The sequence below is a fragment of the Carex rostrata genome, chromosome 22, assembly GCF_964058835.1.
Source record: "Carex rostrata chromosome 22, lpCarRost1.2, whole genome shotgun sequence".
Lineage (NCBI taxonomy): Eukaryota > Viridiplantae > Streptophyta > Magnoliopsida > Poales > Cyperaceae > Carex > Carex rostrata.
Window position 1 is genome coordinate 7,385,705 of NC_135939.1, and position 13,504 is coordinate 7,399,208.

The 13,504-nt window shown below is 31.9% G+C and overlaps 1 protein-coding gene across 1 annotated transcript; it reads right to left on the reverse strand.

The window, feature by feature from the left end:
- Nucleotides 1-8,671: 8,671 nt before the first annotated feature.
- LOC144574111 (golgin) lies at nucleotides 8,672-12,734 on the reverse strand. The gene is made up of 12 exons (XM_078323974.1): nucleotides 12,667-12,734; nucleotides 12,521-12,583; nucleotides 12,382-12,429; nucleotides 12,209-12,301; nucleotides 11,745-11,831; nucleotides 11,049-11,642; nucleotides 10,263-10,736; nucleotides 9,993-10,054; nucleotides 9,814-9,901; nucleotides 9,651-9,730; nucleotides 8,950-9,183; nucleotides 8,672-8,868 (listed from the first exon to the last, which is right to left on the reverse strand). The coding sequence occupies exons 1-12, from the start codon at nucleotides 12,709-12,711 to the stop codon at nucleotides 8,835-8,837; spliced, it is 1,902 nt and encodes a 633-aa protein (XP_078180100.1). The 5' UTR covers nucleotides 12,712-12,734; the 3' UTR covers nucleotides 8,672-8,834.
- Between the last annotated feature and the right edge of the window lie 770 nt (nucleotides 12,735-13,504).

Sequence of the window (13,504 nt, forward strand, 5' to 3'; positions counted from 1 at the left end):
ATCAGGCTTACACCTTAATCAATTTCCTATCCTTTGGTACCAATCCGTTCAATTCCTGATTTCTTACTTACAACCTTTCAAATCACACCATTTACCTCGGGTTCCTTCAAACCCTACACAATTATAATTAGGTAACCATTCAATCACAGTTTCACTACTTTGGTTCTCGGTTCATTTCAATTTACCGTTTGGTTAACCCTAATTTGGTCAAAACCTCAAATCAGTCGTTAAATGTTCTAAAAATTTACGATCAGGAGGCAACCCTACCGATTACAAGTCTAAGTGGTTGGGTTAAGCAAATCAAATCACGATTATGCCAACTTTCAATTTTGGCACGAAACCCTAGAAATCAGATTTCACAAATCGGAAGAAATCGGGAAAAAGATTGACAAACAAACTAGTAAGGAGTGTAGAGGAACTAGTCCTCGAGCAATTCAAACACAAATCTCGGGTTTAAAACGAGAATCTGAGAAATCAAGAAAATTCGAGGTTTCGAAAGAAAGAAGGAGAGAAAGAAATACCAAATAGGAGGGTTCGGAGAGATCCTCGGCTGCTTTCTCGGTTCCAAACTCGATTTCTCGCAACAACCGGAAGTCTGAAAGAAACGGAACTCACGCGCTCTTTTTTCTTCTCTCTTGGACGAAATCACTTGAAAAATGGTGAAAATATGAAGTGGGAGAGAGTGAGAAATCGGATTTGAGTTTTAGGGTTAAATTACCCTGAATGCGGATGCACCCATCCGCACTGCGGGTGGCTTGACCCGCACCAAGACTTGGAAATTTTCAATAGAAATTCAGGAAAAGTCCGAGCGTAGTGCGGATGAACTCCACCCGCACTGCGGGTCAACCTCATCCGCACCCAGTACTTGGCCGATTTCAGGAAATTTAACACAGAAATTCATGAGTGCGGCTGCACCCATCCGCACTGCGGATCCCTCACCCGCACTCAACATTTAATCAATTTTAGACAGAATTCCAGAAAAAGTCTGAGCCAAATGCGGATGCCTCCCACCCGCAGTGCGGGTCCATCCATCCGCACTCAGTCCTTAGAAAATTCAGACCAACACAGAATTGCATGAGTGCGGATGCACCCACCCGCACTGCGGGTCAATCCCATCTGCACTCAGCCTATAAAGTTTCAAAATCTCGAAATTTCGACGCGGTTTTGATTCACACTTAACTTACTTATTTAGGGGAACCTTAATTAAGGTTTAAACTTCTATTTTGTTAACATGATTTATCGATTCTTTCTTTTAAATCATTTGAATTTAAATTGTAAAAATTTCGTAACGTAACAACTGTTAGTTGAATTGCCACTTGAAATTAGGGAATATAAACAAACCAAACCCAACTTTCTACACTTCTAGTACCTAGCTAGGATAAGTAGTGATCTAGACTAGATTTGTACCGTCCCTGAGGATCGATACCTGATTGTACTATTGGACCAAGGTTGTGCACTTGCAACCTAATACGAAAGCTCAATCACGGTTTAAAAGGGTACAGCTAGCTGTACCTGAAACTTTGTGTGCACGCTTTTGTGTGAACAACGGTCTGGATCAAAACTCAAAAATTGAATTATTTCATAGGATCCGAATTCCGATTTTAACCTGTATGAATTGTGCATTTACTATTAATTAGGAAAAACTATCGATGGACTGAAATTGCGTATATCTCCATTCTTATATTATCCACGCAGTTGTTCTGATCTGTCAACGGCTGAGATTGAGTTGTAGAAATCAAAATTTAGTTAAAATCATACCCACCACACAAATTGCTATATGATTTGTCACATTAAACTTGAATAAATCACTAGAAATCTATTTCCTTATTTATCATTAAAGCTATTTTGGATTCTTGCAATTAAATTATTTATGAATTTAGCTTGTCCGAAGTCTTTTGGACCATATTCATCCAAAGATACATTTTCACCATAGGATCATTCCATTTGTAACTAATTAATTTGATTTGCATTAATTGCTCCAGGCCATTAATAATAAAATATTTCCACGTTTGCAAATTAATAATCCAACCACAATGCATTCTTACAAAACTCCATTATTGTTATAAATGGAAGTCTCCATTAATTTCTCAAATCCTCCATGTCTCACAAACATTAAAAAAAACAACTTTTGAAAAAAAATATGGCATGAAAACAACTTTCTTTAATTTTATACTTGTAAATAAAACTCTCAATTTCATCAATTGTTATTTCTTTTGCTATTTTGAATATCCTTATCAACTAATTACATATAAAATATATAGTTGTCAATTCTAAAGATCACAAACATTATATATATCGTTCAGATTTTAATTTTTTTACTTTTCATTTCTAAAGAAATATGAGATGCAAATTCTTATAAACTTTTAAAATATATTTAATGTGAAGATAATTTTTTTTGCAAATTAACAATGCAAAATAAAAAAAATAAAAAAACAACAGTCATAAGTAAAATAGGTGTTATTATAAATGCTAATTTCTTTATGCATCTTTGATTCTTTCTCTTAAAAAAATAGACACGCGATACTTTTTATTATTTTTTTCTTTTAATGATTGTATAGAGAGAAAAAAAATGGGATTGCTATTCTAAGCGCATAAATTCTACTTTTGAGTGCTAAGATAATACTTTTGCTTTAAATCCAATTTTACCCCTTAATAAATACCTTTTTATTAGGGTAAATTTCGCTGTAGGTCACTAAACTTTGTTATTTGTCACAAATTGGTCACTCAAGTTTGATTTGTCCCTTTTGAGTCACTCAACTTTGTTATTTGTCCCAATCAAGTCCCTCTATTTTTTTCATCCAAAATTTTAACGGAATATGCTAATTCCGTTAGTATTTTGGATGGAATATGCTCATTCCGTTAATATTTTGGATGGAATGAGTATATTCCGTTAATTTTTTGGACGGAATAGGAATATTCCGTTAAAATTTTGGATGGAAAAAATAGAGGGACTTGATTGGGACAAATAACAAAGTTGAGTGACTCAAAAGGGACAAATCAAACTTGAGTGACCAATTCGTGACAAATAACAAAGTTTAGTGACCTACAGCGAAATTTACCCTTTTATTATAATTCTAAGTAATTCTTGCTATCAATTATGGAAGGATAATTCATGAAGCTTTTTGTTTAAGTAATTCCTGCCATTAACATCTGGTAACAAGGTATTATCGCGCGCTATAGCGCCGTTATAGCGATTTCGAACCATAAAAACTATGGTGCTATCAGCGCTATAGTTATTTCGCACTATAACGGCGCTATATGGCCATAGCACCATTCTTTTAACCATGCCACTATGACACGATAAAGGCTATTGAAACCTTTGCCTGATAGTCTCTATCTGGATATCAAGAAAAAAAATTCCTGCCATTAATTACTGCCTATTAGTCAGGTACAACTTTATATTGATTCAAATTTTCAACCGTCTGAAAGAAATTTTTTATAAGTAATTAAATGATGAATAAATTCATTCAGACTAGTAAAAAAATTAATGGTGAACAAATTTTCTCTATTTGATCTAACGAAAATGATCTGAATAAAAAAATATGATCAAATTTTGTTAGTTTCAATATGTGTAATTAAAATTATGAAAAAAAATATAACATGTTAAATTATGATACTTCCTTAAAAGTTAATAAACATTTTGTAATTCTTGTAAGTATTTTATTTGTAAATTAAATAGATAATTTTATTTTATGGAGATCATTTATTGTCATGTGATGGGTATATTTTTTTTTTCAATTTTTGTGTCCTTTTGTAGTCCAAGGTAGAAGTGGTTAGATTAATTATAATTTGAAGAATCGCCAGTATGCCACTGGTACATACCTTAGTTCGAACATATTTTGCTACCAGTGTTACTCATATGAAACAAAGAGGACACTGAGGTGTTACAAAATAAGGTCTGATTTAGTTTCAAGAGATCTCTCTCTTTCTTTCTTTCAATTTTCTTTTCCTTTTAATTGTAATCATGATCATATGAATAAAAGTCTAAAATAATTACATTTTATTAATGAATCCATAAATATATAAGATCTGTTATTTGTATTGTTAAGTCTCAAATGTTTCCTTTGTTAACAATAACTTACTTTGAAAAAAAGATTGGAAGAAAATTTATTAAGGGCAAAATTGGTACAAAAGAGAAAAAAAATCTCTCAGCTCTCAATAATAGAAATGTTGCATTCAAAATAGCACTCCCCTAGATACCAGAGACATCCAGTACATTTTTCACTTCTCATAATAAAACAAAATTGATATTATTTCCTTTTCAAGTTTCGAACATGGATAAATACATCATTACAATTAAAATTTAATCGGGCTGTCAAGAAACCCTTTGGACGGTGATGCAATCCAAAGGACTTTAATTTGAACATACTTTGCTCCTATTATTTTCTTATTTCTCAATTTTTCGTTTCATTTCTCATTTTTCTCTATAATTTCGATAATGAAAAAGGAAACAATAATATTTTTAAAAATTTCGGATTTTGTTTAGGGTTATTGTATCTTTGTGAATAGATAAATAGCATATCTTATGTTGATGGAAACAATTATATCTTTCTGATCTTGAGAGGAAATAAAAAATATCTAGAACTTCCATGTAGAGAAATTTTCATTGTTAAAATAATTTCCATCAAAAATATATATGCAGAGCTGATAGCTACTATCAGTTCTCTCAAAAATATATATATATATATATGCAGAGAAAATTCTTATTTGAATCATTTAATCATATTTTTTCTAATTTTGTTTCTTTACATATTATTTCTCTTCTAAATCGTTTAATGACATGTCTTGCTTATGGAAAAAATTAGATATTAAATCGTAATGATATTTCAAGAATTTTTTCATATTATATTTGATTCGTTGTTTTCATTTGATGTTGTTTCTTTTATTGTTATTTATTATTTGAATTTATGTTTTTTTTATTTAATTTTTTTTATGTGTTAATGTCAAACAAAAATGTCTCTTCATATTCTATTTAGTCTTATAATATGTTCCCGTTGCAACACACGGGCACGATACTAGTTGATACATTATTACAGAGGATATCAGTGACGGAGCCACAATATACCACTAATCTCTTTTTTTTGTTTCAAAATATTTTATTTGTGTCTTATTTGTTTATATAATTTATAGTTAAATATTAAAATGTTATGAGTAGTGTAAAATGATTGAAATTTTTAAAAATATCACTCTTAAAAAAAGTACTAAATTTTTAGAATTTCAAATTTAGCACCATCATTTCACGTTGCTGACTTCAAGAATGAATCCGTCATTTGTCATTGCAAACTCCATAATGAGTTTAGTGGACACCAAAAATGACCCCATAATAGGTCCCCCATTTTATGTTGCAGATTCTGCAACGTAAAATGGCGAACATGCTAAATCTAAATTATGAAAATTTAGTAATCTTTTTTTTTTAACAATAATATTTTAAAAAATTCGAATAAAATAATCTTTATTTATAGTAAAAAAAATTATTATGATTAACTTTTATTTTATATTTGATTCATAATTTGAATATCTTGCTCGGCATTCGAGATTTTTTTTTATAATGGGGAGTGGTTTGAATGCATCTCAACATCGGATCTTCATATTATCTGGTCCGACCCCTGCACTGCAACATCTGCGCAGCGAAAGATCTGAACTCTTCATTTCTCCTTCTATGCAGAAACTTTGATCAGCAATAAGCGGATCAGATTACAAAAGAACTCTCTACGTAGCATCAGTCGATTCTATTCAATTTAGATCGAACGGTCTGTACGTAAGTCATGCTTTTATGAAATGAAACCTCTTTATACCGCTCCTTATACAAGTTCCATTATTGAAACTTAGTCTTAACTGTATCAAATTACAAAATACCTTTTTAGACGTTACACACTTACACTAAATTACTAATATTCACATGTATCAATTTGACTCTATACTACTCACTTCGAAAATTTATAAATTTTGTATGTAAACGTAAGTAGATTGATTTTAACTTTTTAACTTTTTGAATTTATTGTTTAAAGTCAATTCAATAAGTTTTTGAGTTAACCTCATTAAAAAGCTCAGTGAGCTTAAAAATACCCTAAATTCTACTCAATATGGAATTGAGTAGGCACTAGGAGTGTTAGAGTTATTTTTTTGAAGGTTAATGGCTTGAATGTGTTGTCTCTAACAACATTTAAAGAGGATAAATAGAGATTTGTTTAAAACTTAAACCCTACAATTTGTATTTGTAACTATCGGTTGGATAGATAAAGTTTTATAGTCATTTCTATGTTTAAGTAATCTATCTACTTTTGAGTTTTTGGCAGAATCAAGAACTTGTAAAACTTATAATGTGTGTAATGTCAACAATTGATATATATAATTCATAATTATTTCTATCATTATTAAATATATTTGTACATGTATTGAGTTTTGACCATTTAAAATTTAATCTATAGTATTTCAGTCTAATCAAACAAATCAAAAATTAGTTTGGATATTTTGGTTCGGTTGACAAGTTTAATTCGAATATTTGATTATATTTTTTAAATCAAATAAAATTTTGATTTGACTCTTTTTATCGGTTTTAATTAACCGAACCAATCCATGAACACCCCTGGATATATCAAATTGTATTCAGAATTTTTTTGCCACCAATTAAATGCTAATTGAACCAAACTGATAATTTTTCATGTTAACCAATACTAGCCCTTAACTAACTACTGCCTTACTGAGGCTTAAGAAGTGTTCAGTGTTAATTTTTTTTGGTGAATTAAAAGCTAAACAAACACTAACAAAGATCAAAGAGTACTTGAGCTATTGATATGATGCATGTCTAGTGCCTGTGATTATATGGAAGAAAGATATAAACAATTAACATATTTGACAACTGTGAAAACCTATAGATTAAAAACAGAATTTGACAATCATATTTGGTGAATTTTGCAAATTATATAGCCACCACTAAATGGCTGATAAAACAAAATCATTAATTTTCCAAATCACTTGAAGAATGAGTAATTCTTTTTTAATTACATTTTTTTAATTGAAAAACTTATTGTTAATTTTCACAGTTTCCAAATTACTTTGTAATCAACATATTTATCCCTTATATGGGAATTATATGGGGAAAAAAAAGGAGAAAAAACAATTTTCTTTGTCAGCTCCACAGTTGGGGCATCTATGTTCGTGGAGTGGTTAAAAACCTGAGTATCACTGCTGCGGTCGAAACTGGCTCTGCTAAAACAAGTAGCTCAAGCATCGAGCGCACGCTGGATACTCCGCATGCATCATAGGAGACCTATCAAAATACTTCCTGGAGCTAATAAAAAAGAGAGAGAGAGAGAGAGCAAGGCTAAGGTGCTATGCATAGCATAAGGCATTCCGTGCTACGGTTTAAAAACCTATCAAATAAACTTCAAACTTCGATTAAGTAGTTTAGTAAATTGTTTATATAATGAATTTGTAGAATATCAATTTTTATTATTTTTTATGATTTATGAAAGATGGTTCATAAATCATAAATAATAGTAAAAATTGGTATCTACAAGTTCATTATATAAACAATTTATTGAGCTACTTAATTGAAGTTTATACGATAGATTTTTGCAAGGTTCTAAATAGCATTTATCGCGACATAGCGGGGAGCCTCCAAAAAAAGCTATAGTGAATAGCGTCGCTATAGCGAAAGCTTTGCCACAGAGCTTTTTTTTATTTTTATAAAAATTATATTATATATTTATACTAAATATCAACATTATTTAGTCTCATAGAACAATAAATAATACCAAATTGGTTAAAAAATTATAATATTCATATTGAACCAATACAAAGTCCAAATTGCGACTCAAAATATCATAAACTATCGATCTTTTTCTATTCAAAATATCTTCAACATCATAACATAATTTATCTTTTTTTTCTATTTAAATTTCAAAATAACCTAGAAATTGAAAAGAAAAAATAATTCGTACTTATAGTAAAATAAACAGATGATCCTTGAAGAAATTCTTGTTAGTCCCTAAAATTTCCATAATTTAGAAATTATTTATTTAATTTATCATCAGTTAAAAAAAAACAAGGGCAAAATGAAAAATTTATTATAGCGGACTTGAATTTGATATAATGTAATATTCATCAAAATTAAACAATATTTTCACCATTTATTTATTTTAAAGCCCATATAAATTGAAAAAAAAAACAGCTCATGTTGCACAACGCGCGCTATTTGCGCTACACGCTATGCGCTATAGCGGACCGCTATTACCGCTATAGCGTCCGTAGCTCAAATAGCGTGTATTAATGCTACAGCGGCGCTATAACGCGCTATTTAGAACACTCATTTTTGAGACCATAGCACGAAGCTCTTATGCTATCAATAGCACCTGAGCCTTGCTAAAACAATACATATACAAGTAATGGCAGACCCTCACTATAATGACAACAAATTGCAAAAGAGGATGCTGATACTGGTATAACTAGAATTACAAAGAAAAAAAATTTCAAACTGAGGTTTATGAAAGCTTTACTAAGGAATTTTACTTAACCTATGGGCAAAAGAAGCAACAGAATGTAGAAAAAAAAAATTAAAAAGTATTAGTGTCCAGTGGTACTGTATTCTCCTGGTACATGCTGACCGGACTCACACCATACCAGCATGTGGTGGCAGTATATACTATATAGTCTGAGACTACAATAAAGCTGAGAAGAATATTACTATTTTATGGAAAATTTTAAGGAACAACAAAAAGGACCTAATTAGTAATCTGTCGAGAAAGTCACAAGGGAGAAATTACAATAAATCACATCTCTGGATCTATGATTTAACCAAAATGAAACAAAAGTACTTTTAGAAAAATGCTGCATCATTCTCCACATAGTTCTTGAAATCTAGACAAGCTGCATAAGAAAGTAGCCAATCAAATAATGCAAACAGAAACATAAATGTAGAGAGAACATTATTTTATTTGAGTGAATTACCTTCTAAGAAGAGCCTTTGGGTTATAAGGAAACAAGTTTTTCCTACAGAGTTCCTCCAACTTGTTCTTCAAAGAAATTAAGCATTCTTTTGCGTCTCCAAAAGCTTTACTTCTTGTAAAAGCACCATCTTCATCAGAGAGCTTTCGTCTTTTGCTACTTACACCAGTTACTTCTGATTCAGATGTAGAAAATTTGGCAAAGCTTTGCCATGATTGTGATACAAACCTTAAGCACCTAAAGGAAATTATTAAAAAAAAAAAACAAATAAATAAGAGCAGCTATTTCAGATCCATCATGCCAAAATAGAGCACATAGGGGATATAGCAAACTTTTTTCACGGGAGGTGATATTCGCACAACATATTTTATATTGACACAGCAACATACCATTTTAAATTAGAGGACAATTCACCCTTCTAAATAATTTCCTAAATATCTTATGCAGTATTGTTTCCACAAATCTCTTCATGTGCTATCTTGCTTCCCAGATAAATTTAACATACTAATGCATTGAATTCTTTTTTAAATATGGTAAGGAAAGAAAACCCTATAGTATAGAAAACAAATAATAATTGCTTGTTAGAGGAGAAACATCGAGGGCAACAGCGAATAAATTGAATGGTGTTGTGTCAACAGTATAAGTGTTGAAGTGAAATCAGCATTCTTTTTTCATTATTGACCGTATAGGAGTAAATGACGTGCCTTAACAAGTATCGGGCACAAAGAACGCCAGTGTCTTTAGATATGAGATAATCAACGAGCACCATGTGATCATACTTGAGCTGAAAATTAGAACAAAAATTACTCTCAGATGTGCTAAAATTTTTTAGAATACAAGATATTGCCAATTCATTTATATACTTACTGAGAAGAGTAGTATGTGAAAGAGACAAACTGGATTAATAATGCTTGACAGAAGATGAAGCTCATTATAACATGCCCACTTACTTTCTCTGTGAAATAGAAAAAGAAAAAAAGAAAAAGAAAAATAAGCACATTATCTTTTGATCTGGAATCCTTCTAATGGAACTGTAGAGAACTTACATTTGAAAGGCCACTACAGAGGCATCTAGAAATTGTAAGAGCATACAAAACAGCATATCATCCTGCACCACTTTGTTAAATAAATCAATAGAAAAAGTTTCCAGTATAAAGAAATGCAAAAGAAGAATTTGCTTCAAACTAACAAATGTAGATGAACAATGCCAGTTTACTACATAAAATTTCATATACTGGGATTCCTTTATTTTAAATCACATATTAGGAATTAAATTGATATGAAGGGGCATACATTAAAACAAAAGAGGCCCATACCTCATCCATGAAAAGCTGGATGAAGGATAAACCGAAATCTATAGGAGACTTCAAAGTATCCGCTTGACAAACAAAAGCACATTTCAACCAATCTGAAATCTCCGACAAACCGGTGTTACTACAGCAACAACAGCAAATTTTTGTGCCAGAATCAATCAAAGAAGTATTTTTCCCACACAAACACTGTTCTTTCTCAATTCCATTGCTTGCTTTAATAAGTCCAAAACAGCACTTGAAGAAAAGTAACAAAGCTTGTCTTTGCAAATGCCGACTTTGTAGATTTTGAGATACCAACTCATCAGAGCAACTCAAGAAGAATGGCGACTCTTCCAAACAACAATTGGGGGTGATAATGTAATTCGAGAAAGGCTTGTATACAAGATCAGGGAAATATTGCTTGAGAAGCCTAAGCCACAAAACAATGCAGGAGATGTCTATTTCATATGCATTGAAGTTTAGCCTTATCATTAGCATCTACAAAAATAAAAAATAAATACACATAGTTTTCTTCCTCCCAAAACTTAAACAGGAGTTGAAAATAAGACATGAATTGTATGGCACTGACCTGAACAATTCCATTAGTTTTGAAATGTTGATCAACCAAAACAAGAATAAACATAAAGAATAAAGTCTTTTTTTTTTTTCTAAGCAAATCTCTGCAGGTACAAGACCTAACTGGTACCTTTTTATTCTCAACTTTATCAGTATAAGAAACCAAATGAAATCTCTAATTTATATAAGGTTAACTTGTAGCCTCTGATTGGTATGAACAAGCTTAGAACTTACCAGAGTTTTATGTCTCATATATTGAACAAGGCCCTTGTCACCTTCATCTGACAAGCCAAAGAAGCAAGACAGAAATTTCGGCACAATGTTGCCAAGTTCCAAATACAAATTCGATACTTCAATTGAGCAATTTTGTGAATCCTCGAAATCATTTTTCTGAACTAACGAGCACACAAACTGAAGTATACATCCTGAAAGAACAGATTTGAACTTTGACGAACCAAAATCAATCTTGCCGTAAAAATCCCACGGTAAATTCTGAAGAAATTTTACCGAGAGCAAGATAAACTTGTCTTCAAGCTCTCCTCCTTGAGTTGCTTTGTTTATTATATATTTCACCATTTGATGGAGCACTTGAAAAAGGCCCAGGACAGTTTTGGATGTTAGATTTGCATGTGTTAATTGGAGAACTGAAACAAAGCTTTCCACTTCAGAACTAGCCATGCCCAGTAGAGGTATATTATGTTTTATAATTTCTGTAAAGAGAGGAGTATCTTTAAGTAGACAGCATGACGAGGCATGTCTGCAGATACTCGATATAGTATTTGCAAGAACTATCCATATGAACAGTAGAAATTTAACCCATATTCCATCCTGCAACAGTGACAAATAAGATTATGTACTTGCTCTGCCGAAAATCTATAGAAGGATGTAATGATGAAGAATCAAGTATTTGAAAATGAATAAAAACCATACAGCTTCGACTAGGGAAGTGGATATCGTAAAGAGTATATTTGCAGTTAGATGTCGAACAAATTCACTGTCATGTTCAAAGAAACTAACCTGAAAAAAGGCAGATCGTCTAAATTGATAATAAATAACAAACCAATCATAAATTTCATATAATACAACAATTGCTATCATGAAATAAACCTTTCAGATCAACAAGTCCTGTATTACTCAATACCAGTACAGTACATAAACAGCACCAGTATGGCACTACCAATCTCCTTCAAGTTCAACCTAATGCAAGTATAAGTTATAACCAATGGTTGTTAATTTATGTTTAGTTTACCCACAATAGTGCAAACAGATATTAAAGCCCAAAAAAGAGGATAAATTTCAAATGCAGAAATAAGAAAATATGATGAAATGTTCATCGTTCTCGTGACATTACAAGAAGGACATTTAAGCACGAAATGGAAAGGCTTTATGTATACCATAGTAAGAATAATGTTAGCCAAGCATGTGTTTTTTCCTTGAAAAGCTTTCTCCGCTTGCACAACACAACTGTGTGCAATAACTGGAGTTCCCTATCATAAGAAAACAAATTATCAACAAAAAATCCAGATAACTTTTTGAAATAAAAAGAATTCATGTGTGAGAATATTACATCTTTCAAATCCTGGAGTTGGCACAATTTCTTGATCTCCTTGTAAACCTGAAAATAAATTAAACAAAAATTACCTTGAATTGTGAGGTAAAACAGAGAAGATCAAAACTGAAGAAATTGAGTAGAAGATAGGAACTACGGTGGATAGGGAGAGGAGGAGCCGCTTCTCGGATACTCCAGATCGAACGCAAGTGCCTGTTTCCTAGGAAGAAAGCGATTGAAAATATAAAGAGAAGGGAATGATAAATTGATTCATGATAAAAGGAAACAGCTTATAATACTAACGAGTGAGGTAGAGATAAGAGCGCAGAGCCGAGAGAGGCGCGCCATTTCTCTTTGCCGAATGCTGGCTTGCTGCTGCTGTATTACGCTTAAGCAATGGTCAATTGCGCCAAATTGTTATCCCGGTAGGCTGGGACAATGTTTTGGGCCATATTGGGCCGTCATCGACCATTGCGCCAAATTGCTATCCCGGTAGGCTGGGACAATGTTTTGGGCCATCTTGGGCCGTCTATTCTTTTTATTTAGTTTCTTCCCAAAACAAATAACAGTAACAGTAGAACCCGCTGTGATGTTTGTTCTGAAGGGGCGCCGCGGTACATGATATACTTCTATTCCTTTACAGCTCCAGATTTTAATTTTTCCAGAGGGCAAAATGAATGTTTCTCGTCAGGTAGAATTAATCAAATCGTTGCCGCGTAAGAAGCAATAACGGGTAACTAACAAGCGATGATATATCAAGTATCAACGATTGAGACAGAGAGAACAGAAAAATTAGAGCCCAATTGATTTTAGAGTGCTCAAAGACCGAATTTTTTTTAAATACCATAATAATAAAATAAAAAATCAAAACACCATAAATTTGAGAGATTTCTATATTTATCCGGACCGCACAGTTAATCTGCGATCCATTTATAAAGGATATAAATGGACTGCAGATTAATTTAGAGATCCTCAAAACTTTAAATATATTTAATATTATAGTGTATTTTTCGTGCTTTGGAAAGACCTTTAAACCAATCTGCGATCCCCGTAAATGAGCCGTAGATTGGTTGTACAACCCAAATAAATGTGAAAATCCCTCAAATTTAGAACGTTTTGGTTTATTTTTTTATTTTTTTTA